At 36.6% G+C, this 23560-nt stretch overlaps 1 protein-coding gene and 2 long non-coding RNA genes across 20 annotated transcripts in view; 1 reads left to right on the forward strand and 2 right to left on the reverse strand.

Moving 5' to 3' along the window:
* Positions 1–5515: 5515 nt before the first annotated feature.
* Positions 5516–8352, reverse strand: LOC141380323 (uncharacterized). The gene is made up of 6 exons (XR_015521985.1): positions 8293–8352; positions 7861–7973; positions 6766–6892; positions 6504–6589; positions 6153–6195; positions 5516–6055 (listed from the first exon to the last, which is right to left on the reverse strand). It is a non-coding gene; the product is annotated as an uncharacterized LOC141380323 (long non-coding RNA).
* Positions 8353–10405: 2053 nt separating this feature from the next.
* gna15.2 (guanine nucleotide binding protein (G protein), alpha 15 (Gq class), tandem duplicate 2) lies at positions 10406–23010 on the forward strand. Its single transcript, XM_087304306.1, has 8 exons — positions 10406–10988; positions 13632–13795; positions 16972–17156; positions 17236–17390; positions 17527–17655; positions 21163–21292; positions 21397–21550; positions 21658–23010. Exons 2-8 carry the CDS (start codon positions 13648–13650, stop codon positions 21858–21860), a joined length of 1104 nt encoding a protein of 367 aa, XP_087160432.1. The 5' UTR covers positions 10406–10988; positions 13632–13647; the 3' UTR covers positions 21861–23010.
* The window catches only part of LOC147831572 (uncharacterized), a 112797-nt gene continuing 108349 nt past the window's right edge, over positions 19113–23560 (reverse strand). For 17 of the 18 annotated variants that reach the window (XR_015521971.1, XR_015521964.1, XR_015521965.1 and 14 more), the window contains one exon: positions 22060–22352. This is a non-coding gene — a long non-coding RNA (uncharacterized LOC147831572). Of the gene's footprint in view, positions 21272–22059; positions 22353–23560 lie in introns of those variants that run through there. The other variant, XR_015521977.1, reaches the window with a different exon arrangement.

The raw sequence follows: 23560 nt of genomic DNA on the forward strand, positions 1-23560 counted from the left end.
CAGGCTTCTTTTTTGTTTCCAAGAAGGATGGGAGTCTTCGACCCTGTATTGATTATAGAGGTTTGAATCACATCACCATTAAGAATCGTTACCCATTACCCCTAATGAACACTGCTTTTGAGATACTGCAGGGCGCCACTATCTTTACAAAGTTGGACCTCAGAAATGCTTACCATCTGGTCAGGATCAAAGAAGGAGATGAGTGGAAGACCGCTTTTAACACCCCTACAGGCCACTATGAATATCAGGTAATGCCCTTTGGCCTTGTAAATGCCCCAGCCGTCTTCCAGGCATTCATTAATGATGTCCTCAGGGAGATGTTGAACAGATTTGTTTTCGTTTACTTGGATGACATACTTATTTTTTCAAGTAGCTATGAAGAGCATGTACAACATGTCCGGCAGGTTCTCTCCCAGTTGTTGAGACACAGACTGTTCGTTAAGCTGGAGAAGAGCGAATTCCATGTCTCCAAAGTGTCGTTTCTTGGGTTCATTGTATCCAAATGTAGCCTTCAGATGGATCCTGGCAAGATTAAGGCAGTACTGGATTGGCCACAACCACGTTCAGTTAAAGAGGTACAACGATTTTTGGGGTTTGCCAATTTTTATCGGAGATTTATTAGAGGCTTCAGCTCCATTGCAGAACCCCTCACTGCCCTCACCAAGAAGACTGCCAAGTCATTTGTGTGGACTGAGATGGCCAACAAGGCCTTCAACAGACTGAAGAGTCTCTTCACATCTGCCCCCATTTTAGCTCTTCCAGATCCAGAGCTTCCTTTTGTAGTGGAGGTTGATGCTTCTGACATAGGCATAGGAGCGGTCCTCTCTCAGAGAAGTAAGACTGATAACAAGCTTCACCCATGTGCTTATCTTTCTCACAGGCTTACACCAGCACAGAGGAACTATGACATTGGGAACCGTGAGCTTTTGGCAGTCAAGGTGGCATTAGAAGAATGGAGACACTGGTTGGAGGGGGCCAAACATCCATTTCTCATCTGGACCGACCACAAGAACCTCACCTACATTAGAGAGGCAAAGAGGTTAAACTCCAGGCAAGCTCGCTGGGCCCTTTTCTTTAATCGTTTTGATTTTACTCTCTCTTATCGCCCAGGCTCAAAGAACTCAAAGCCAGATGCACTGTTAAGACAGTTTGGTTCTCTAGACAGTGAGACCACACCAGAACTAATAATACCTACCTCGAGAGTGGTCGGCGCAATCCAGTGGGGAATTGAAGAGACGGTCAGGAGAGCACAGCCACAGACAGTGCCAGGTAATTGTCCTCCAGGGTGTCTCTTTGTACCTAATCATTTACGCTCTGAAGTGTTGCAGTGGGCTCATGCTTCCCTCCAATCGGGGCACCCTGGGACTACTAGAACCCACAAGCTCATCCAGAGGAAATTTTGGTGGCCAAGACTGCAGAAGGATGTCCGCAACTTTGTTGCTGCTTGCTCTGTTTGTGCACAAAACAAGGAACCAAGAACCCGACCTCAAGGCCTGCTGCACCCACTGCCTATACCTAAACATCCATGGACACATATATCATTGGACTTCGTTACAGGCCTACCAGAGTCCAAAGGTAATACAGTCATTCTGGTGGTGGTGGACAGATTTTCTAAGGCATGTCATCTACTCCCTTTGCCCAAACTCCCAACAGCTAGTCAGACAGCATAGCTTCTCATGCAGAATGTGTTTAGGATCCATGGCTTTCCGCAGGACATGGTCTCCGATCGGGGGCCACAGTTCACGTCCAGGTTCTGGAAGGCATTTGGCCGACTCATTGGATCCTCCATTAGTCTCTCATCTGGCTTTCACCCCCAATCCAATGGTCAGACAGAGAGGGTAAACCAAGAGATTGAAAGGTCTTTGAGATGCTTGGTTTCAGACAATCAAACCACTTGGAGCTCCCGGTTGGTCTGGGCTGAGTTTGCACATAACACCCTTTACCACTCTTCCCTAGGAATGTCTCCTTTTGAGTGCCAGTATGGTTTCCCACCCCTTATGTTTCCAGGACAGGAACCAGAAGTCAGTGTCCCTGCTGCTACACAACTGGTCCGCCGATGCAGACGATCATGGCAGAGAGCTCGAGTAGCCTTACTTAAAGCTACCGAACAGCAGCGGAGACAGGCAAATAAGCGCCGAAGGCCAGGGCCCACACTTCGCCCAGGTCAGAGAGTGTGGCTTTCAACCAGGGATCTTCCTCTTCGGGTAGAGTCTCGCAAACTAGCCCCACGCTATATTGGTCCATTTAAGATCCTCCGAAAGATAAATCCTGTATCCTACCGGCTACTCCTGCCCAGGTCCATGAGGATTCACCCCACCTTTCATGTGTCCAAATTAAAACCTGTTGTATGTTCCTCTTTCTCCCCACCCAGCAAGCCCATACCAAGACCCCGGATCATTGAGGGTAGACCGGCTTACACAGTACGCAGGCTTCTGGATTCTCGACTGGTCCGTGGGAAGGTGCAGTACCTTGTCGACTGGGAGGGCTATGGCCCAGAGGAGCGATCATGGGTGCCGGCTAAGGATATACTGGACCCAGTGCTTATCACTGACTTCAATCGTGCCCAAAGAAGCTCCAGAAGAACGTCAGGAGCCGTTCTTAGAGGAGAGGCTCCTGTAAGAACTCATTAAGCCGCATTCCTCCTCCTGACCTGAAGGAGGTGCTCCTGTCTCCTTGCACAACATGATCCAAGTTTCATGCTTCCTCCTGAACAGTGGATGGCACCACTTTCTCACCATCTGCTGTGTGCCACCACTCAAGCTTGATTTGCAACACCTGTGTCTTGCCCTATATAAGTGTGTGTGTTACAAGCTACTGTGTTCAGTCTTGAGCCAGTACCACCCGGTGTTCTCCAGATTGTCTAGAGAAAGCTAAGTCACATTCTACTGTTGTGTTTTTTGACCCTTGTGTCTAATTTGTTTTGCCTGTTTACTAGAAGCTCGGCTTCAGTTATTTCTATTGTACTTTTGAATTCTATTTTTCTAGTAAAGATCATCTGTTTATTTTTTCTGAAACCAAAGCCTCAAGTTCCCTTATTTTTCTTCTGCTCTTGGGTTCATCTAGTGAGGAGTTAGCTCAACTGGGAAAAGCCCCAGCTTTATGTCCAGGAGACCCGGGTTCAATCCTCACCTAAACCAACACCTTACAGAATGAAAGAGCCAAACTGCAGTTAAAGTCCACCATTTAATAATTTGGCAAATAATTCGACTACAGATGTCCATGTAAACACAGTCACATTGTCTGCTGTGGGTGTGTGTTTTGACTCTGAAATTCAGCGCGCCCAAATAGACACTCCCATACCAAGCCTCTTTTCTTCCTCCGACACTCCCCCCTAAACAGAGCTGGACACACCCACTTTTCTGACTTTTTCCAAAGTAGAGGTGTGAAAACACACTGCTGAAACGAGGGGGTTTCATGGCCCTTTAACAAACCGCTTACTACAAATTTGATGTAATTTTGTTCACATGGATAATTGAATATTACTCAGATGATGTCATTATGCTGCTGTGCTGTCAGCCAATCGTTGCATTGCTGATCATGATTTCGAGGATCGATAGATTGCCCTTCACAACACACGCAGCGATCTAGGATCAATTCATCCAGACATTTTAATCTGATTCGCAAACTTGTTTGAAGAACCAAAATAGCCAGAGATTGGTTATCAAGATTAAAAGATCCAGGATCTGTCAAATCATCTTCGATCATTCAAGCGAAGTACGAAGAACAGACCCCAGGACAACACTAGTATAGACAACATGACGGTGTGCTACAGAAGACTGCATTGTTTTATCGCACACCGGGTTACATAGGCTGAAGCAAGCAGGGAAGTCCCCACTGTGTTTTCCTGATGCCATGAACTGAAGCCCAGGGGTAAGTTCTTTGTAGGTGGATTTCTCAGCTAGCTGGATTTGGATATTGATGATTTGGCATGATCCAGGATCGTTTCGTTCTTCAAAACTTATCTGAGACTTTCAAAGCAACAGTTCTGGTAGCTCAAACCTGCTATGGAGCAGGTTCATTTCATAAATGGGTAATTCTTCAACTACGGGCACTTTTATGTCCTTTGATTATATATATATATATATATATATATATATATATAGATATATATATATATATATATATATATATATATATATATATATAATTGTTCAAATTCCTTTTTCTTTGTCAAACTAACATTAAAACCTACTTTAAATTTTTTTACTAGCTTTCTATTATATATTTTTCATATTATTCAACCTCCTTTTAGGTGTCAAATTCAATGTTTTCACTTTGTCGCACACCCAGGGCCCTATCATACACCCGGCGCAATGTGGCGCAAGGCGTGGCGCAGTAGTCTTTTGGTAGTTTCAGCTTGGCGCAAGAGTCGTTTTGAGGCGTTGCACTACGCTGTTTAAATAGCAAATGCATTAGCTCTCATTTGTGCGCCCATAGGTGTTCTGGTCTAAAAAGAAAGGCGTTCTGAGGCACACTGCTGGCGCGTTGCTATTTTGAGAATCTATAATAGTTTTATATAGTATAATAGAGTTGTGCCTTGCTTATGCACTGCTTAATACGCACAAGAGAGCAATAGGCAAATATCTTTACATATGAAAAAAATTTAATATTTAGGATATATATTGGATATAATAACAATAGATATAGAATATAAATATAAAGGATTAAAATATTACAAAACATATTATTTTCTAGCCTACATAAATATGAAAAATCACTGCTTTTATGTCTTCTTCATCTCGGGAGGCTTTTTCAGTTCATTCATAACAATTTGCTTTTGTATAATGTTATTATTAGCAGTATTATTTATTATATCCATATTTATATTTGTTTTATTAAAAACAAGCTTAGATTTGCCCACCTGTCAGGTTTTAGACCATATGGGGCACAGCATGTGTTTTAGGATATAACTCAGGTTTTTGAGCACATTTTGTTATTATTGTTCGTTTATTTGTTTGCTGGAAATTAGAACTGAATTTAGAAATAGTTTTGAAACGAATATTTGCGCTTAACAAACAAAATTATTTATTTATAGACTAATTGATGTCTGTGCGTAAAGGTTTCCCTATCAAAGAGCGAATGTGAAAGTGATCCATTATCTCTCATTCTCACAGTAGATGCTCTGTTTAACAGTTTTCTGTTAAAAAAAAACTGTTACCTGTTAACTGTTTGCTAGTGAAATGCTCATTTTTTCCACTTAGACTTACTTTGCGTCCTGTAAATAGCAAATGCGCTCTTGGCGCGACGCAGCTGCACAGCAAATTATGGGGACCCAAAACAACTCTATGGGTGTTAATTTCAACATTTTGAAAGTGTCTCATGGGGTCCACTCAAAACAGAGTTAAATCAACACTTTCAAAAGGGTTGGCACATTGACACTGAAGTAAGGGTTAATTTTAACTCTGGGCAGAGTTAAAAAATTTAACTATATTTAACACCGCCTGGTGTAATATATTGTTATTTTATTCAACTCTCTTGAGTGTAAATATGGTAAAAAGGTCAAATAGACTGTAAATTACAAAAGAAAAAACATTTTATTTGAAAACATTCACCACTTCAACAATTCATTCAGTTTTTAAAATGCAACAATGTCAAATATGCTTTAAATGTTTTATTAGTACAAACAGTATCAACAAAATATGTATGACCAGTGCTCAAAAAGGCTGTTTCAGTCCTTTGGTCCAAACTTGATGTGTTATCAGAGCAATTTGAAAGTTCAATATAGCGTCACTCATAGTTTTCTTCTGAACTCATAGTTTTCTTCTGAAATTACATTTTAAACTTGGCGTGCAAATCTTTCACTTCAGGTGTTTCCTTGTTCCTCCATATCAAACACAGCAGTTTATATGAAGGTATAAATGCTGTAAACTTGTGTGAAAACAAACTGGAGCTAGGAAATCTCATCAAGCATGTCCTGTGAATGAAGTGCTTCCCAGCCACAGGATGACCTTTTTATCCATGATGATGTAGTAGCTGCTGATCGCTCGTCTGGTGGTTCTTGATGCACGGATATAGGGTGATGCTCATCTAAGAACTCTTCAAGACTCCAGCATGACTAAGAAAAATGTTTGAAAACAAATTGCAATCAAATTCTATGATATATTTAAAAGAACATTTAAAGTAAATAAAACATTCAAGAAATCTAAACTCACCTTTTGAACATCTTCATGATGATCCACAACTTGACTCTCCCAGCTGGTTGAGGTGACAGGATATGGAAAAGTAGAAAAAAACACATACATCACTGTTGGAATCTCCAAAAACAATTAGGTTAACCACTATGACTAGAACTGGAAAAACAGGCAGCTGTCTGTCCAGAATCCTGAATTTAACACAACACTTGGAGCAAAATTTAGAGGAGCTTAAAATCTTTTATATCATTTAGTGATGCTGATTTCCCCAAAATATTGCCCACAGTGTAAAAAATATTCATAAACTTCATAAACAACAGTTTTCTGTAAGCGTGTGCGTGCGTGCATGCGTGTGTGTGCGTGTTTCTTTACCAGATTCAACTTGTTAGGCCCTTTCAGGTCCAGTATTGAGGCCACCTTTACTGGAGTCTAGCAGATGTTTCAGGTCCAAATATAATCTAAAATATTAGGATAAGCAGAAGAGGAAAAGTGCAAAGTAAAGAGCAAAACATTATTTAAGTAACAGTTCACCCACAATACAAAACTTATCACCTTCATGTCATTCATTATTCTTTAATGCTCTAATACCCTCTCAGCTTATTGTGAAACAAATACAGAACTTTATCAAACATACCTATATTATTATCACCACATATGACCAAGAAGGTGTGCTTGGTCATTTCACCAACTCTGGAAATACACCATCCGTCTCTAATCAGCCACCGTCACAGGGTCTTGTGTTATTGTATAGAGAACTGTGGCTGTTAAAAAAACAACAAAAAATTAGTATCTAACACATATGCATAACCTTCAGATAAAAGAAGAGATGAACATCACAAAGTATGCCTCACACTTTTTCAGATATCTTTTGATTCAGATGTTGATTATTGATAATAAATCTACAAATCAAACCTGTATCATCATTAGGCTGCTCAAATATGAATCAGTTGATTAATTTTACAGACAGGTGGCTGTTTACAACGCACTAAATTGTCTTTAATAAAACGGAAATGTTGTGTACAGTACATGCTAAGTTTAGCCTATAGTTTTAAGCACAATATCATGCGGGAGAAAAAGCTTGACTAAGATGTTCCTGACTACAGAAATAGCCTAACTTACTAACGTCAGACATCCCGAGTTGGGAAAAGTCATTTTCGGGGGATACAGAGTTGATTTGCGGGAGGTAGCGGGAGAAATGAGTACCTATAGAGCAATGGTATGAGTTGCGCGCGACGTAGCTAAAGAGCGGTGGGGGTGACTTGCGCGCGACGTACCTGAAGAGCTGGGAGGGATGCGGTGGAGAGGGGTGTGCAAAGTGTTTAATGACCGGGCGGGAGACGCGCGATTTCCGGGAGATTATCATTCATTTGCGGGCATCTACTTGGGCATCTGGGAGTCTCTGTGCATTTGCGGGATAACGTTAATGTTAGTCCCACAACTTCCGGGAGACTTCTGTAACCTTAAAAGTCTGAGAAAGTGCAAACGCGGTCATTTAAAGACATTAATGTTAACATTCCGACTTTAATGGTTGTCAACGCTTAATATAATTCAAGCGTACGTTATCACACGAGTCTATGGACTAATGGTATAAGTTATGGACGGCCACGAATGAACCAGTTTAAAAGGGCCGCGGTGTTTAAAACAACCAAATTAACGTACACGAATAACAAACAATCATATGTTTTAGTCAGGAAGCCTTTTACAAGTAAGCATATGTTCATTTACTCACCAGATATGTTTTAGAAACTCTCCAGAGCTTATGGAAACCGTCCTGTGTTGCCGTTAGCATCCGGGCAGAGTAGGCTAAGGTTAGGCTGCTCCGGTGATTCCCTCGCTAGTTTGCTTCGAATTAAAGGAGAAGTGTCGATTTTATTTTACAGATGGGTAACAACGCACAAAATGGCATTACGCGTGACAGAAATGTGTTGAATATGAACATTTGATGTTTTTATGCACTATGTATGCGTGAGCATATATAAAACATTCTTGAAAAGAAGTCAATAGTAATGCAGTTAAGCTAGATACACAAACGACCATGAATGAACCGCAGAAGATTAAAATTGTCACTCCATTCTAAAGTTATTAACTTAACAATATGTTTACAACTGTATTTCCTTAGAGAAAGTCAGTAAAATACCAACATTTAGGTAGTTTGACTCACCAGTTGCTGTTCTAAACCTCAGATGGAAAATGGCGTATGGAAAATTCTTCAGTGACTGGGGCTGCATGAGTTCCCGGATGTTGGAAATAACACCACCAAGTGTAGAAACGATAACTCCTTGATTTCGCACTGAATAAAATCAATTCTAACTCTTATTATATTCATTTATCAAAATCTAACTCTTTAACGTCAACACTTTACTCTGAAATGCTTCAACACCGAGAATTTAACTCAGATGAATTTGCTGTGTGGCTCTTAAAGGGAATGGGAGATGAGAATCTAATTGGTTTATTCTCAAAACACACCTATAACTGATTAAGAAAATAAACTCAACCATTTTAGACCATGCGCCGCGGCGCAAAGCAGATTTTCCCGTCCTTAAATTAGCACAAATGTGTTCTGTAACGCCCTGAAAGCGTTTGCGCCCTGCGTTTTGCACTCTGCGCATGGACCATCAAAATAGAGCCCCCAGAGTTTTAAACTTCAACAATGAAAATACCATTTTAAAATATTATTTATCTGGTATCTATTAATGTATCTTAATTAAGCGCTAGTGAAATAAATAAAATATTTTATAGTTATTACTTTGAGACTATTAGCAATATTATTTTTTATACAAAATACAGCTGTCGCACAGTATGAGTGTCATTTCCACCACAACACTGTAATGTCACTTTAAAAGTTTGTATGAAAGATTATTTAGGTGGTTTCTATGAAAATGAATAGTGCCATCTGAGAACATGTTCAAGATGGAGGGAATTTGCATTTTTATGAACAACACTTGAAGAAAAATCAAGGTAAATATTGCTTGATTAGCAAATACATTTTATACAAGTCATTTCCAAACATGTTTACCTTCAAAGATGTTTTTAAAAACCAAACGAAATGAAGGTAAATGAGATTGTCTTGTATACATGAAAGGCTAATATCAATTCAAAGCTAATCGGTGAAGCTATTTTTGATTTTTTCACAATAAACTGTGGAAATGTCATTTCCACCACCACACACGTTTTGAAAAAATATATAAAAAGTTGTCATCACACATTAAAAGTGTGTTCACAATATATAAGTTCATGCTCTATTTAATTTACAAATTTAGTTTTTTTTTATTTTTAATAAGCTCTTAACCAAATAAATATTAAATTTTAGAGTGTGACAGGTGTACAGTTCAGCATACAACCAATTTATTTTATTGACAAATGTATACTTATTATATATATTGTGGAAAGATTGGTTAAACTAGATATAAAAATGATCTTAGACAATGTTTGACTGCCATCATTTATTTCATTTTGAAATAAGCTGTATATTGAGATGTGCTGGAAATTACATTTGTTCAGTTCATGATGGAAAAAATGTTTATTTTTTATACTTTTATTTTAAATTTGGGTTGGGTGGATAATAGTACACCACCATTTTTTAGGAGTACACCACTGCCAACAGCAGCAATATTTGTCAAACTGTAGAGTGTCCTCTGCTTGTTGCTGTATGTGGGCGGAGTAAAACACAAAGGTGAAGAGGGAAGACCTGGACCAGTCCTGTTATTTGCAGAATATTACAAGGCTATCAGCCAATTAGATTTAAGAACCAGACAGAACTGTTGTCTATGTAAATACATACACACACACACACACACACACATACACACACACACACACACACAGAGAGAGAGAGAGAGAGAGAGAGAGAGAGAGAGTGCTGGGTAATAAATTAAAGTAAACTATCCATTGTTTGCTGATTGACTTTCTCTCATTTAAATGTTGCTTTCATTAAAGAAAACATATAATGCAACTGTCACTGTTTGGCTGTAACCATAGTCATAACACAGAAGGGGTGATGTAAATTGTAAATGTTATGCTAATAAATTCATGCACCATGCCTCAAAATTTAAGGGGAAAAATCACCAATAAGTGCAGAGGACGCATGGGTTGACACTTCAGTTATTCAATAGTGCCAAATTGACATCAATCTGTAAACACACACTCACTCACACATGTTTAAGTATGCTATTTATGGGGCCCACAATTCATAGGCATAATGTATTTTATACTGTAAAACTGCCTATTAAATTGCCTTACTCTACCCTTAAAACCAACTCTTACAGGAAGCCCGTGGCAACATTTGAATGAAAAAATGTTGTTAAGTAGGATTTAAAAAGTATTTTAAATGATGAGGACAAAAGCCATGTCCTCATATAGCCTACCACATCAACATTGTAACACTGTCATACCATGTCATTAAACACATTTGTGTTTTCATAAACACAAACCCACAGAGAGAGCATGAGAGATAGCAAATAACTCCACAAAAGCTGACACAGTATTGTCAATTTACATCCTCAAATTGAATAAAAATACCTTCTTAATGAAATGCTAAATAAATACATTAAAATGAAAGAAACCATAGGTCTATAATAAATCAACATTTTGTAAAAAGCACTTTTAAGTTAAAAACATGCGTGCCACTGTAAACGGTAGTTCGTAACCTGAGGAATAACGTCAGGGCGCATTCCTCTGGCTTACATACCCTGCATGTTATGCATTAAAGACTTTCGGGAAGCTTGACTAGTTTGTACTGTAGCCAAGTGAACCAACGTGACGCAAATGACATAACACTCACTGTTGGCACAGCCGCTGTTCACTTCACGGAAGATGGATTATGTCTTCCCTTTCACTCGGTGGTTTTGACGAATGAAGGTGAGACATTTAACGCTGTTTTATAGTTATTTAATACAGTAATGTATGTCTGATTGTTCGGTTGGTTTCCAAATATTTTTAATTTCTTTTCATTAGACTCAGACTCATATATTTTAGCACAGAAAGACTAGAGCAAAATTTACACAGTGGTTAGGATCCACCCATAATATTGTAAAGTCTTGTAAAAGACTTGAACAAACCAGTTTTATGGGTATGTTTATTATATATATATATATATATATATATATATATATATATATATATATATATATATATATATATATATATATATATATATATATATTCCAGGTTCTGCTGGTTGCAATTTGCAAATTTTCATTATTACTCTTAAGCCAATTGTAATCGTTAACAGTTTTATTGTTTTTATCCTCATATGTGACCTAAAGTAACATTATAAATAGTCTACATAATACATTTTAATGGAAAACTATCAAGTTTGCACTGCTTGTACCATTTTTTGTACATTTGAATCTATAAAGATGGTCACATACAATTTTTTAAATATTTCCTCAAACCGAAATCTTACTTCACTTCTATGAACAGTAACCTAAAGCCCATCTTCTCTAATCCCATTGACTTTGCCAGTAGTATTGACATAGACGAGCACTGTTAAACCTCTTTTTAAATATCTCAGGTCAAGATTGATAAGTAAGATAAAAGAAATATCTTTTACACTAATTCATAAATTCTATCCGGTTAAACATTTTCTCAGTAAATTTAAAAAGGATATTGACAAAAATTGCTCTTTTTGTTCTTTGCATTTGGAAACACCAATCTTTTGGCACTGTGGTTATGTTAAAAAGCTTTGGTATGATGGTTTCTTTCATTTTAATTAGCATTTTAAAAACGGAAATTTTGTATATTTTAATTATCTGAATAATGAAGTTTTTGTTATTAATCTATTTCTTTTGTTGATTAAGTTTCAAATTCATAAGTGTAAATTTTCCAACAAAAAAAACTGTTTTACTTTGTTTATAAGGAACTGAACACTTACTTTTTTTGAATAGTGCTATAGAAACTTTTGTTCTATTTGTTCTATTGTCATGTATTTGTTGTTTAAAGCATATATATATATATATATATATATATATATATATATAAGCTATATATATATATATATAGAGAGAGAGAGAGAGTTATGTTTTTTTTTTAACTACAGATTGTAATATATTACTTTTTTCCCCAACACAGTTAAAAATAAATCTCTGTCAAGCTAGCAATCTATAGGCTATATATGACTTATTCTAGGACATACATTTTAGTCATTTAGCAACAAAAAACAGAAATATGCACACATCTGGGATTCTCAAAGGCAGGTGCTCGATCAAAAACAAACACTGTGGCAAAAGGTCAAAAGAAAATTGGCACACTGCCACTTTAGCTCTCAATTTAGATGGTCTTCATCAGGTTAAGCAAGACAATTGGACAATTGAAGAACTCAAGAAATAGTCAAGCTCTACACATCACCTTCTTCTCTGTAATTGTATGTATGTATCTCATATTGTCATATGTATTCCGTTACTGGCCTGTTGGTTGATTGATGTGATTATTGTTTGCAGGTGTGTACACTGAATACTTTGTTTCCGCTGGAGTTTAAATTTGGATTTTGTTTTGAAATCGTTTTTGTAATTGTATGTATTATGTTGTCATATATATTTTGTTGTATGTGTGTATTTGTTTTGGTTTTTTCCCCTTGTTCACTGTGTCGTTGGTTGGCTGGTGTGATTATTGTTTGCAGTTGTGAGGAACAGAGCTTGACTATTTCTTGAGTTTTCCAATTGTCCTGTTTAACCTGATCATGTAGGTCGAAACATTTTTGCATTAAAAAAAATTGAGAGCTAAAATGGCAGTGTGCCAATTTTTTTTTTTTTTTGACATTTTAAGTAATTTTCCATTAATTTTCCTTAATATCTAATGACAGACAACAATGAACAATTTACAGCAAATTAAAAATGTTTAATGTAATTTAACATGTCAAGTAAAATGTAATTAGAACATTCGATTATGTTATTAAATGTTGTTTAACTTAGACTAATGTTAAAGTTTTTATAACTACTAACATTTGCCATTTTCCACCATTTTGTGTTTGTGATGCAGAATACATTTTAATCAAAAACTGTCAAGTTTGCATTGCTTGTACTACTTTGTACATTTGCATCTATAAAAAAATGGTCAAATACTATTTCTTTAAACCTTCCTCAAACCGAAATCCCAGGTCACTTCTATGAACAGTAACCTAAAGTCTATTTTCTCTAATCAAATTGGCTATCACAGTAATTTTGACAATGACTTGCACTGTTAAACCTCTTTTGAAATATTAGGATTGCATTCTATAGGCTATATATGACTCACTCCAGGATTGCTGGTACATTTCAGTCATTTTCTATTAATTTTCCTAACAGACGATGTACGACTTACAGCAAACTAAAAATGATTTAATGTAATTTAACATTTAAATTAAAATGTAATTGGAACATTTTGTAATTGGAGATTTTGTTACTAAAAAAACTTAAGCTAACAGAGTTGAGATTTCCACTATTTTGTGCTTGAGATGCAGAATTTACAAACATGCTGGATATCCTAATAAACAATTAAATATATGATTTACTGTTGTTTTTGTAGTGACTCTGTCTCTGAAATGGGTCATTACTACTACACCTGTCCATGTATTGTCTGGTTCTTGTCTGAAGAAGAGAAGAATGCCATCGACATAAATAATGAAATCAAACGAATTCTTCAGGAGCAGAAGAAACAACAAAGAAAAGAAATTAAGGTGCTTTTATTAGGTGAGTTTTTAAAAACTTGCAAAGACATAAAAGAAATGGAATAAGATAAACTCTTATTTTCTTTGTCTGAAATGAATTTATTCAGCGCATTAAATGTTATGTCTGTTAATGTAATTTTTGGATTTGGGTCATATTTTGAGGAAACATTCCTGATGATCTAAGAGCTGATTAAACATTTAGTTCTCAAAACTAACTTCACTTTTCTGGTTGAGGTCATTTCAATAGATGCGACTCAAGTTCCTCTTTATGAAATGCTTTTTTTTTTTTAAGTCTACCTGTGTTTCCATGTCAATTGGTTCAATATTGAACTACTTTATATTTGAAAATCATACATTTCCATATGACATACATGAACCTAAAGTTCATTGATAAACTTTGATGTTGGCTTGAGAAAGTCAAATGTTTATGGCATTGTTAGGTGGTTGCTAACTAGTTGCTAAATGGTAATGCTCGTGTACATGTTTGATCAAATGCTAAAACTTAGTAGGCATTCCTAGCATATGTTATTGCATTTAGATAATCATTCATAGCATGTAGCTAATCGTTTTTAGCACTTGGCTTCCATTATCATTGTTACCATGCAAAGTACACAGGAAGTCTCATTTGCTAGCATGAGTCAAACAAGCCAATGCCCAGGTCCCTAAGATGTTCTGATGTAGAGATATTGCTATTTTTAAATATTTGCTAGGTTTTACTGTTTTATTGCTATGGGGACATTTGACAGGTTAGAGATGATACATCAAAGCTTCTTGGCAATATGAGTGATCTTAATGAACCCCGATGTTTCTATGACAGTCTTTATGAGTGCAAAAACTGGACTTGAACATTATGTATTCCTGGTTTTGGGCTGGAAGGACATTCGTTGTGTAAAACAAATGCTGGATAAGTTAGCGGTTCATTCCGTTGTGGCGACCCCTGATTAATAAAGGGACTAAGGGAATGAACATTATGTAAAAATGGCTTGCTGTATTTTTTTGAAAATACAATGCTTAATAAGTGTGAAGGTGATACATGCAATAATGGCTTGCCATATCAGTAAAAAATATTGAGTTTAAGTCAAAAATGGCTAGTCATATTTTGAGAAAAATAATGCTTAAAAATTATTTATTGGAAAACTATAAGTCTGATAAACCTTAAAGATATAGCAACAAAATCTAACGCATCTAAATACAGCTTTTGGCCAAATTTGAGGCTTGTATAATTTTTTTATATGTACGGATTATAAAAATTTAATATTTAACATTTTTTATTTATAAAATTATAAGTCTTACAGGCATGAGGAGATATAGCAACAATCTTAAATGCAGAAAGCACATTTTGACCACATTTGGGCCTTGTGGCATAAACGGCCTAGGAGGAGATACGTTTGTTTTCAAGGACAGAGTAGTATAACAGTATGTTGGCTTTCTCAAGCCAACATAATAACTAATAATTGTGGATATATGTTTTTTTATATGTTATATACACTACCATTTTACTACTATGTTTTAAAATAAGCTTATCCTGCTCACCAAGGTTCATCAAAAAAATAAATAAATAAATATATATATATATATATATATATATATATATATATATATATATATATATACACACATCATTCATACATTTTCTTGTCGGCTTAGTCCCTTAACCAAGGGTTGCCACAGCGGAATGAACCACCAACTTATCCAGCAAGTTTTTACACAGCGGATGCCCTTCCAGCCGCAACCCATCTCTGGGAAACATCCACACACACTACTGACAATTTAGCCTACCCAATTCACCTGTACCACATGTCTTTGGACTGTGGGGGAAACCGGAGCACCCGGAGCAAACCCACACGAAGGCAGGGAGAACATGCAAACTCCACACAGAAACGCCAACTGAGCCGAGGTTTGAACCAGCGACCCAGCAACCTTCTTGCTGTGAGGCGACAGCACTACCTTCTGCACCACTGCCTTGCCATAACTGTTCAAAAGTAGTTTATAATTTAATTTTATAATTTATTCCAGTGCTTTTAACGATGAATAGTCAGCTTTATACTGCAGTCTTTAGTCACATGATCCTTCAGAAATCACTCTAATATTAATTATTATTATCAATAATAATGTTATTAATTTTAATAGTATTAAAAGGAATAAAGACTGGAGTAATCATTTCAATCATTTCACATCCAATAGATAATTAATAAATATTTTTAAAAAATAACTATTTGACTATATAACATTTTTTACATTTAATAAATGCCGCCTTTTTTAAATTTTTAAATAAAATTAATAATTTAAAAAAAAACTTATCCCAAACTTTTGACCAGTAGTGTTACCAGACTCTAATGTAAAAGTCAAGAAATAAATAATTAACATTCAGGTAAGTATCCATGGATACAAACTAAAGATATATTGACCACGTTTGTAGTGAAACAATCCAACTATACAAGAAACTGAATGTTATTGTCATTCTTTTTGAATTCAGGAATGTGAAATAGGTGCTTTTCCATCTTGTTTGAGTCGACTGTAGTATTGTAACTTAGTAACAGTAAAAGTCTAATTTATTTTGTGAAGTTTTAGTCTTCAGTAGTTACAGTACATCATGTCCATAAGACTGGTGGGAAATTAAAAGTTGCTATTTTCCAGGCTGGAATGAGAGTACAATGCCTAGCCATATAGGCTTAGAACATAGCACATTTTTATTTTATATTGCCTTTTGTACACAATGTAACTACAGAAGAGTCAACATTTAAATAAGAAAATTTTAATAAAAACGTTTTTGATGCTAATGGTCTAATCTGATTCAATAATTTATGCTAAGCTAAGCTATAAGTGCTCCTTTGATACACAAAGATTGGCTAAATAAATTTTAAAAAATGGTAAAACTCAACTGTTTATCTCTAGATGACTTGTAAAATAAAAGTAATTTTTATAAAAAGTGGAATGTAAACCTCTTTTCTCAGTCGTAAACCACCTCAACTCTAAATTTGGCATTTTTTTCACTACTTTCTCATGCAAAACTTTAAAATGAACATTAACACAGAGTGACGGTGGAAACTCAGGAAATCATTACCCACAGGTATGACTTCGTATTGCCTGGATGTTTTTACGACTCTCAAATTGCAGGTTGCCATTAAATTTTTTATTTTGAATCAACAAGAACTTTTAGTTAAAGCATTGTTAAATGACTTTTTTGCTTTCATTTAGGTTCTGGAGAAAGTGGAAAGACAACCTTTCTGAAGCAGATGAGAATTATTCATGGACAGGGCTTCTCAGATGACGAGAGGCATGTTTTCACCAAACTGGTGTACCAGAACATCTTCAAGTCTATGCAAGCAATGACAGAAGCCATGAGCGAGCTAAAGATTCCTTACGCCAATCCACAGAGCGAGGTGATTTAATAAGTGAAAAAGATGAAAGATATCTAGTTTCTGTACTGTATTGTCAGTCTCATTAAGTCTGTATTATCAGGTTTATGCAACATGGTTCCAGGATCAAGACCCACATAAGATAACAAAGTTGCAGAGAAGTTACGTAGAGGCTATTCGTCATCTATGGGCAGACAAAGGTATTAAGAGTTGCTACAGTCGGCGCAGAGAGTATCAGCTACTGGACTCAACTAAATAGTAAGTGTGTTTAACAGTTCCTGTCAGCCCCTGAACCTTTGTCTACTTTCCTGATGCTGTAACATCGCTTCACAATGAATATTATGAAAATAAGGCCTTCATATGCAATTTTATACCAATATATGTTTTTTTAAAGCTTTCTTAGTAACTTGGACCGCATCGCAGCTGATATCTATATCCCTACAAATCAAGATATTCTTCAGGTCCGATTCCCCACTAGTGGCATCACAGATCATAGCTTCAATTTCGAGAAGATGATTCTCAGGTAAGGGGATGAACAACTAAAGCCAATAATAACGTAAATCATGCTGGCAGAAAGAAACAATTATTTTTTTCTGTGATACATTAAAGTAAAATATTTAGGTCTTAATTCATATACAACCCCAAATTGGACAAAGTTGGGACAGTATGGAAAACACAATTAAAAAAGATAGTGATTTTCTAAATTTACTTTGAATAGTATTTCATTGCAGACAATACAATAAACAATATTTAATGTGTTCCTCCTGATTTTTATTTATTATTTTTTTTAAATAAACATTACAATTACAATTTTTGTTCTTGCAAAAAAAACAGGAGTCATTGTCAACAGGAGATTGTAGGAGATTGTAATTATGATTTGGTACAAAAGCGGCACCCAAGAAAGGTCTAGACCTTCAGAAGCAAAGATGGGCCGAAGATCGCAAGTTTGCCAACAAATACCTGAGAAAATATTTGAAAAGTTTAAAAACAATGTTCCCCAAAGAAAGATAGGAAGACATTTGAATATTTCATTTTCAACAGAGCATAACATAATTACAAGATTCAAGGAATCTAGAGGAGTTTCAGTGCATAAAGGACAAGGGCACAAGCCTTCGCTAAACAAACGTGATCTCCGATCCCTCAGGCAGCACTGCACCAAGAATCGTCATTCATCTATAAGTACTACATGGGCTCAGGACTACTTTGGCAAACCTTTGTCAAGCACCAGAATACAAGGTTACATCCACAAATGCCAGTTAAAACTGCACTGTGCCAAAAGGAAGCCCTATGTTAACAGTGTCCAGAAGTGCCATTAACTTTTCTGGGCTCGAAGGTGTTTGGGATGGACCATCAAACAGTGGATACTAGTATTATTGTCAGAAGTTTTTTGGGTCAGGTATGGAGAAATGGATGCTGTTGCTCCAGACCAAAGAAAAAAAGGATCAGACTATTACCAGCAACAAGTACAAAAGCCAGGTTCTGTCATGGTGTTGGGTTGGGTCAGTGGTAACCTTCACTTCTGTGATAGCACCATTAATGCTGAAAAGTACATAGAAATGTTGAAGCACAGTAGGCTGCCTTCATTTCCAGGGATGCCCATGGACATGTCAACAAGACAATGCAAAACCACATTCTGCACACATTACAAAGTCCTGGCTGCAGAGGAAAAGGATACAGGTACTTGACTGACCTGTTTACAGTCCCGATCTGTTATCCAATAGAGAATGTGTGGTGCATTTTGAAGCACAAAATGCGACAATGAAGACCCCATACTGTTGCCCACCTTAAGACTTGTTTGCAGAAAGAATGGGACAAAATTGCACCTGCAACTCTTCATCATTTGGTGTCTTCAGTCCTTAAACATCTTTTAAAGTGTTGTGAAAAGGAATAGCAACATAACAAAGTGGTAAATTGGTGCAACTTTTTAAAAAATGTGTTAATTTAGAAATCACTTCATTCTTTTTTTTTTTCTTTTTTTTTGCATTTTCCATACTGTCCAATTTTTTCTGAAAAAACACTTACAGGCAATACAAATCAAATACATTTAGCACCTGATAAAACACAGAGGTCTTGCTATTCAATGCAGTCAGACAACATTACCCTTTAATCTACATTATTGGTCTAAAGGTCCAAAGTCTGTTTGTCACACAATGGCAGGGAACAGGAGAAGAGAGGATCAATTTGCAGTCAAAAAAAAAAAAAACATAATCCAGCCAACCAGGAAACAAGAATAAAAAAATCCAAACCTTCAGCCAATGCAAAGAAAAGACCTGACAAAGATCTTCATGACAGTCAGAAAAGTGAAATCTTTACTCTAGACTGAAAAAAGTAAAATATGGAACTATTGGGTTAAAAAATGTCCTTTAAATTGAACTGAAAATAATTAACCCAACACTAGATTTGCTCATCTTTGTGCTAATGTTGTATGAAAACCTCACATTTTTGAGTCTAGAGTGTAAAATATGACTAGTGTGAATGGAATCCAGACATACTACATTTGCTATCTGTTGTTATAACATGACCTACCAGCATCAGATGCTTCACTTCACTTTTATTCATGACGTTATCTTGGGTCATTACAAATCACAGGAAGGACTTTAAAAAGATGTGATCATTGCAACAACATTCTTGCTGTGACGTGACAGCACTACCTGCTTCGCCACTGTGTCGCCTCAAACTAGAATGTATAAATGAAATGTATAATTTTCTTTTTTTGTACAAAAAAGAAATCAATTAGTTTGAACACAGACAAAGATACAAGCAGAAGGAGACAAAAGAAATGTTAAATTTTAATATTATAAGCAAAAAACTTCCAAACGTTTTCTCTGAGAGAAACAAAAAGCAGTTAAAAATGATGAATAGAATTTAATTAAAGGGCTAGTTTACCTGGAAAATTACAAGTTCCAAACCTGTTTGTGTTTCTTTTAGTAAACTTCTAAAGAGCAGGTTCCAAACTCAGTTCCTGGAAGGCAGCAGCTCTCTAGTTTTGTTCCAACCCTAATTAAACACGGGCTCGTTTGAAATATACAGGTACTGCAAGTGTGCAACTAAACTGTGCAGGGCTGCGGTCCTCCAGAAAGTAAGTTTGACACCCCTAAAAGATAGAGAAGAATTTTGGAAAAAAAAAAAAGTTACTAGCTATTTTCCATCCAAAGATGTGAATTAAATGTATGCGCATAGCTGGTATTGCATGAAAGACAGGCAAAAAAAGCAGCGTTTCCACCCAATGAGTCAAAAAGAACAAAATAGTAACTTCCTGATTAACTGGCGCCAAATATCAAAAGTAAAAACAGAATTTCTTGTGGTAGAAGAAGTTGCGTGAATCTTTTCTTTATTTAATAAATGACTTGCGCATCAGAAGACAGTATGCCGACATGCAATGAACATGTGGTGGCGTTTAAAGGTGTCAGACGTGGAGAACAAACGCTCTTGGGAATTTTGGAGGTGATTAATAATATAATAACATTAATAATGGCATTTTAGAATGACCAAAACAACATTTTACATGTTTTACAATGTGCTCAGCCTGCCAGTCTGGCCATTTATATCATCACATGATCTCATAACAAAATTACATATTTTATGCACATACTGGAGTTTGTTCGGCAAAAGTTTTTCCATCGTAGTTTATGCGCATCTTCTCTTATTGAATAAAAATTTATCCTCAGTTATGCGCGTACGTTTCTTATGCTCATTTTCAAAACTTATGCACATCTTGCCGTTTCCATCAACCAATTCTTATGCGCATAAAAAATAGGTGGATGGAAACGTAGCTACTGACATCCATAGTATTTTGGATGTCAGTAGTCATCTTAATTTTAGTGTGAACTGCCCCTTTAAAAGTAGAGAAAAAGAACTTGAGGTCTAAGATAGCATACATATTTAAAAGACAAATAAAACACTGCGATAAAAAAACACATGCATTTACATTGGCATCCGTCTGTGAGTTTGTGTCAGTAATCCAGATCAATGGCACAACTAACCACCATAGACCAAATAGAGAAGCGGATAAAAACTCAACTCTTTTCAGGATTGTAGATGTCGGTGGTCAGCGAGGACAGAGAAAAAAGTGGATCCATTGCTTTGAGAATGTGACGTCACTCATATTTGTGGCCTCCCTTAGTGAATACGACCAGCGTCTTGAGGAGAATAACAAAGACGTAAGATTCTGTATCTTTCCTATCATAGTGTATTTCTCCTGCCCTTTATGTATAATATTGATAAACAGTTTTTTTTTTTCGTTTGCTCTTCTCTTTCTTTCCAGAACCGCATGCTGGAGAGTTTATCTCTGTTCTACACAACCATCCACTCAAAGTGGTTTGCTTATTCCTCCGTCATCCTTTTCTTGAACAAAATAGACATCCTAGAAGAGAAGATTCAGTTTTCAAATCTGAAATCCTACTTTCCGGAATTTAAAGGTAGTTTGGTGCACACATTAAACGAAGTGAAATACAAAATGATTACGTTTTCTGTTCCTGATTCACTCTTTCTTGCTTTTTTTCTACGGTTTTGGCGCCACCCCCAGGAAAACCTCGGAACGGTCAGGATGCCATTCAGTTCATCAAAGAATTATATACCCACAACGCGTATTCCTCTGAGACAAAGAGTTCCAAAAACGTCTACTTTCACTACACCTGCGCCACGGACACAAATAACATCCGGAGCGTCTTCTCTGACGTGAAAGACATTCTCCTCCTCAAGGCCTTACAGGACTTTGAGATGGCATAAATAGGCACATTTATGTTTTTGGAATTACACTGCATTGATTTTAACGTCAATCCACTGTGCACTGAAAAACACTTTTTATTGACTTGACCAAAATGCTGGGTTAATTGATAAATGATCTATATTTATAAGGTAAACTTAGTTTATTGTATAAAAAGGGAGATTTGTAATGAACTTCACTGAACAATTCTGGATTCCTCAGTTTGTCCTGAGGCTTTGAGGTAGCACAATCGCCTCACAGCAAGAAGGTTGCTGGTTCGAGCTCCAGCTGGGTCCGTTGGCATTTTTGTATGGAGTATGCATGTTCTTCCTGTGTTCCCGTGGGTTTCCTCCAGGTTTCCCCCACTAGTCCAAAGACATGGTATAGGTGTATTGGGTGGGCTAAATTGTCCACAGTGATGCATCTGTGAATGAGTGTGTATGGATGTTTCCCATTGATGGGTTGCAGCTGGAAGGGCATCTGCTGTGTTAAACATTCCGCTGTGGCGACCCCAGCTTAATAAAGGGACGAAGCCAAAAAGAAAATGGATGAATGAATAATGAGCCATTTTTTTATATAGTACAATTCAAAATAAAACTAAAACAGTGAACTTCTCCCAAACTCAAAGAGGGAAAATGTGTCCAAAATATGTTTGCACTAACGATCAATATGTCACCTTCTAAGCATATAGTGTTTATCAAACCATTTTTTGTTTTAAAAAGTAATACTGATGGCAAGGTGGCATGGTTGCTCAGTGGTTAGCACTGTCACCTCACATCAAGAAGGTTGTTGGTTCGAGTGACGACTGGACCAGTTTGACATTTCTGTGTGGAGTTTGCATGTTCTCCCCATGGTCGTATGGGTTTCCTCCTGGTGCTCCAGTTTCTCCCACAGTCCAAAGACATGTGCTACAGGTGAATTGAATCAAAACTAAATTGGCTGTAGTGTATGAGTGTAAGTTCAAAAGTGTTTCCCAGTACTGGGTTGTGGCTAGAAGGGCAGCCATCCACTGCATAAAACATATGCTGGATAAGTTTGCGGTTCATACCACTTTGGCAACCCCTGATGAATAAAGGGACCAAGCCAAAGGAAATGAATGAATGAAAGAATACTGATGGGAAAAAAAAAACAGAATCTGTGCTTCAAATAAATCTATGTAATGTACCAAACAAAGGTTTTAGTCCATAACTGTATATCTTAGCTTAGTGTCTTTTCTTTTTGGATGAGTAGATATGCCTCAACATGTATAGAGGTGGTCCACTACGATCTTACATTTCAAACTTTACCTAGTGTGAAATGTAGCTGTGTGTGCATAAACAAGATCTGTAAAGTTACAACATTCAACGTTCAATGGAAACTGAGAAATTGCCTTTTACATAGTTAACATAGCAGAGCATACTACAGCGAAATACAACCGGGTTGATGATGTCATAAACCTTTCAGTTTAAGCACCCCTGGCATAGTCACACAGGCATGTAATGTTAGTTGATAAATGTAAACGTGCTGTCCAAAAGTTGCTATGTTTTCACGTTTCCAAGCATACCGTTCAACATTAGGATGTAAAAGTTTAAGTTACTATAGTTGTTTAGTGAAGAGCAGCGAATCTCTCATTTTGATCCACTGTTTTGTTTGATAACAGCAGTGTCACTCTAAGAATCCACCGATTTATAATGAAATCATTCATTTACTTTCAAACAATGCTTCTTCAAATCTCGTGAACAGA

This window comes from Danio rerio, chromosome 22 (genome assembly GCF_052040795.2).
Source record: "Danio rerio strain M-AB ecotype USA chromosome 22, GRCz13ab, whole genome shotgun sequence".
NCBI lineage: Eukaryota > Metazoa > Chordata > Actinopteri > Cypriniformes > Danionidae > Danio > Danio rerio.